Below are 4,207 nucleotides of genomic sequence, written 5' to 3' on the forward strand. Positions count from 1 at the left end.
GTTTCATTTTCTGAGGGTTTTCCTTGCTGTGCAGATTTTAAGTTTGAATTAGTCCACTAGTGTACTTTTACTTGTTGCTTTTGCTTTGGTGTCGAATCCATAAGATCATCACCAAGAGTGATGTCAGGGAGCTTATCCCCTATGTTTTCTTCTAGGGAGTTTTATGGTTTCACTGAATTAAGTCTTTAATCTATGTCAAGTTGATTTTTATGTATAATATAAGACAATGGTCCAGTTTAATTTCTTTTACATGTAGTTGTCCAACACTATTTATTGAGGAGATCATCTTTCCCATTGTATATTCATGGTTCCTATGTTGTAAATTAATTGACCATCTATGTCCCCCTCCCCCAAGACTCTTTTTCCTGTTCTGTTTATCTATTTGTTTTTATGCTAATACCATACTATTTTAATCACTATAGTTTTGTGATATATTTTGAAATCAGAGAGCTTTGTTTTTCCCAAGATTGCTTAGGATTTGTTGTGGTTTCCTACACATTTTAAGATTTTTTTTTGGTTCAATTTATGTAAAAAAAAATGCCATTTTGATAGTGATTGCATTGGATTTGTATATTGTTTTGGGTAGTATGGCCCTAACAATATTTTTTGGTGGGGAGGGGAACTTCACACTGTTAATCCTTCCAACTCATGAGTATAGAATGTCTTTCTATTTATCTTCAATTTCTTTCATTAATGTTTTATACTTTTCACTGTACAGGTCTTTCACCAACATAGTTAAATTTTTTACTATGTATTTTATTCTTTATGGTTAAATTGTAAACAGGATTTTTTTAGTGATATATAATTGACATATAACTTTATGTTAGCTTCATTGTACAACACAATGATTTGATATTTTTTAGATAAATACATCTTAAATTTTATTATACAATAAAGTTGACTTTAAAATCTACTTTAACAAAAAATGAAAAAAAGAAAAATAAAGATCTATTTTAACAAAGTTTAAGATGATGATTCTAGATTTATATGAGATCCTATTATCACAATACCTCTCTAATCAATTATATTCATGCTCACTGCTGATAAAAAAATAATGTTCACCATTATGTCACATGCATGGTTATTGTTTTATTCTTTGAAGAATGGTTCTGAAACATCACACTAAGCCAGGCTGATAGGTAAAGTTTAAAATAGTTTTTATAAGGATATGTTAAAACATACGTAATGATTGTTCACTCTACAAAATTTTGATCATAAAGCTTATGATACACTTAGTTGGCAGTAGCACCCAGATTTTCCAAACAGTCAATCATCATTTTCTTCCTCTCTGTATAGACTTCTTCTCATTAGCAGCCTTTTGCTTTTGCTGCATGATCTCAGAGTCCCTGGGGGGCTTTTTTAAAGTCAGGCTTAACTGGCTCTCCGTTTTCTCTGAGAGATAGTCAAGCTATCTTCTTTTCTTTTTCCCTTGTTCATTTCCTGGGCTTTCTTAGTGTTTTCTGGCAGGCGAGTTCTCCTTGATTTTCAGGGCCATGCTGACCACCAGACTGAGCCTGGAAGAGAGCCACTCGGAGAAACAACTGCTTCCCCATATGCTCCGTGGACCTCCGCACCAGCTGATCTCATGATTTGATATTTTAAATATTGAGAAATAATCACGGTAAGTCCAGTTAGTTATATATTACCATACATAGTTACAAATTTATTTTTTTTCTTACGTTGAAAACTTTTAATATCTATCTTAGCAACTTAAATATAGAATACAGTATCATTAACTTAATGACCATGTGTATATTACATCCCTATGACATTTATTTTAGAACAGAAACTTTGTTTTGACTCCCTTTTGACTCCCTTCACCCATTTTGTCCACCCACACACATACCCTGCCTCTGGTAACCACCAATCTATTCTCTGAATATATAAGCTTGCTTTTTTTTTATTTCAAATATAAGTGAGATTTTATTGAATGTACTTTCCTCTGACTTATTTCACTCAACATATTATCTTTAAGGTCTATATCAGGGGTCCCCAAACTACGGCCCGCGGGCCACATGCGGCCCCCTGAGGCCATTTATCCGGCCCCCGCCGCACTTCCGGAAGGGGCACCTCTTTCATTGGTGGTCAGTGAGAGGAGCACAGTTCCCATTGAAATACTGGTCAGTTTGTTGATTTAAATTTACTTGTTCTTTATTTTAAATATTGTATTTGTTCCCGTTTTGTTTTTTTACTTTAAAATAAGATATGTGCAGTGTGCATAGGGATTTGTTCCTAGTTTTTTTTTATAGTCTGGCCCTCCAATGGTTTGAAGGACAGTGAACTGGCCCCCTGTATAAAAAGTTTGGGAACCCCTGGTCTCTATCATTGCAAATAGCAAGATTTTCTTCTCTTCCATGGCTGAATAATATTCCAATGTGTATGTATATGTATCTTTGCGTGTGTTTGTGTGTATGTGTGTATTTATTTATTTTAAACATTTCCTTTATTCATTCATCCACCAATGGAGGCAGATAAATTTTTAATTAGTATTTTTGTTCTCTTTAGATAAAACCCAGAAGTAGAATTACTAGATCGTATGATAGTTGTAGTATTTTATTTCCTGAGGCTCTTCCACACTGTTTTACATAATGGCTGAACCAATTTATATTCCCACCAACAGTGCACAAGATTCTCTTTACTCTGTATCTTCACTAACACTATTTCTAGCTTTTTTTGATAAGTCATTCTAACAGTTATGAGGTGATATCTCATTGTAGTTTTAATTTGTATTTCTTTGTATTTCTTTGTTCAATAGTGATGATGAGCATTTTTCATGTACCTGTTTAGCCATCTTTATATCTTCTTTAGAAAAATGTTTATTCAGATCTAATGTCCATTTTTATTTTAATTGGAAAATATTTGGTATTTTGCTATTGAATTATATGTTGCTTTTTTTTTATTTTGGATATTAATCCCTTATCAGGTATAGATTAACAAACATTTTCTCCCATTCAGTTAGTTGCCTTTTTTTCCCTTTTTGATAATTTCCTGTGCTGTTCAAAAGATATTAGTTTGATACTGCCTCACATTTTAATTTAGGTTTCTTTGGTGTCAAATCCAACAACTCATCACCAATATTGTGTCAAAGAGCTTACTCCCTATTTTTCTGTTAGGGATTTTATGGTTTCAGGTCTTATATTCAAGTCTTAAAACCATTTTGAGCTGATTTTTGTGTACAGTTTATGATTGTGGTCCAGCTTAATTCTTTTGCATGTGACTGCGCAATTTTCCCAGCACCATTTATTGAGGAGACTACCTTTTCCCTATTGAATGTTTTTGGCTTCTTTATCATAAATTAATAAACCATATATGAATGTGTTTGTTTCCAGTTTTATACCATTACCTTGAAATCAGGAAGGATGATGCCTCCAGCTTTTTTTTTCTTTTCCAGATGTCTTTTATGTTTTTGTTTTTACAAATTTTAGGTTTATTTCTATGAAAAATGCTACTGTAATTTCAGTAGAGATAGCATTGAATCTGTAGATTACTTTGAAATGTATACACATTTTAACAATATTAGTTCTTTCAACGCACAGAGCATCTTTCCATTTATTCGTGTCTTCAGTTTCTTTTATCTGTGTGCTATAGTTTCCAGTGGTCAGTACATTTATTTCCTTAGTTAAATTTATTCCCAGGTATTTTATTCTTTTTAATATAATTTCAAATGACATTATCTTCTAATGTATGTAAATGTAACTGAACTTTGTAAATTGATTTTTTACATCATGCTACTTCACTGAATTTAATAATTACAGTTCTCTGATGAATTCTTTAGGGTTTTCCATATATACTATATCTAGTTTCATAGCACTGTGGTCAAAAAAGATGACTGATGTGAATTCAATCTTGAAAAAAAAAATTAAGACTTGTTTTGTGGCCTAACATATGATCTATCCTGGAGAATATTTCGTGTCTATTTGAGAAGGATTTGCATCATTTTTGGCTGCATGATACAATGTTCTTGTATATGTATTTTTCAGTGCATCTGGTCTAATGTGTCATGTAAGGCACATGTTTTCTTACTAATCTTCTGCCTGGATGATCTATCCTTTTGTGAATGTATGGTATTAAAGTCCCCAACTTTTATTTCATTGCTATTTATTCCTCTAGATTTGTTAATATTTGCTTTATATTTTTAGATTCTGTTACATTGGGTGCATAAATATTTACAAATGTTATGTCTTCTTGTTGGAATAATGCATTTGCC

The 4,207-nt window shown here is 32.2% G+C and overlaps 1 protein-coding gene across 1 annotated transcript; it reads right to left on the reverse strand.

The window, feature by feature from the left end:
- Nucleotides 1–1,273: 1,273 nt before the first annotated feature.
- On the reverse strand, nt 1,274–2,035 carry LOC136404273 (small EDRK-rich factor 1-like). The gene is made up of 4 exons (XM_066383642.1): nt 1,937–2,035; nt 1,791–1,875; nt 1,385–1,460; nt 1,274–1,349 (listed from the first exon to the last, which is right to left on the reverse strand). Exons 1-4 carry the CDS (start codon nt 2,033–2,035, stop codon nt 1,274–1,276), a joined length of 336 nt encoding a protein of 111 aa, XP_066239739.1.
- Between the last annotated feature and the right edge of the window lie 2,172 nt (nt 2,036–4,207).

The sequence above is a fragment of the Saccopteryx leptura genome, chromosome 4 (assembly GCF_036850995.1).
Source record: "Saccopteryx leptura isolate mSacLep1 chromosome 4, mSacLep1_pri_phased_curated, whole genome shotgun sequence".
Classification (NCBI taxonomy): domain Eukaryota; kingdom Metazoa; phylum Chordata; class Mammalia; order Chiroptera; family Emballonuridae; genus Saccopteryx; species Saccopteryx leptura.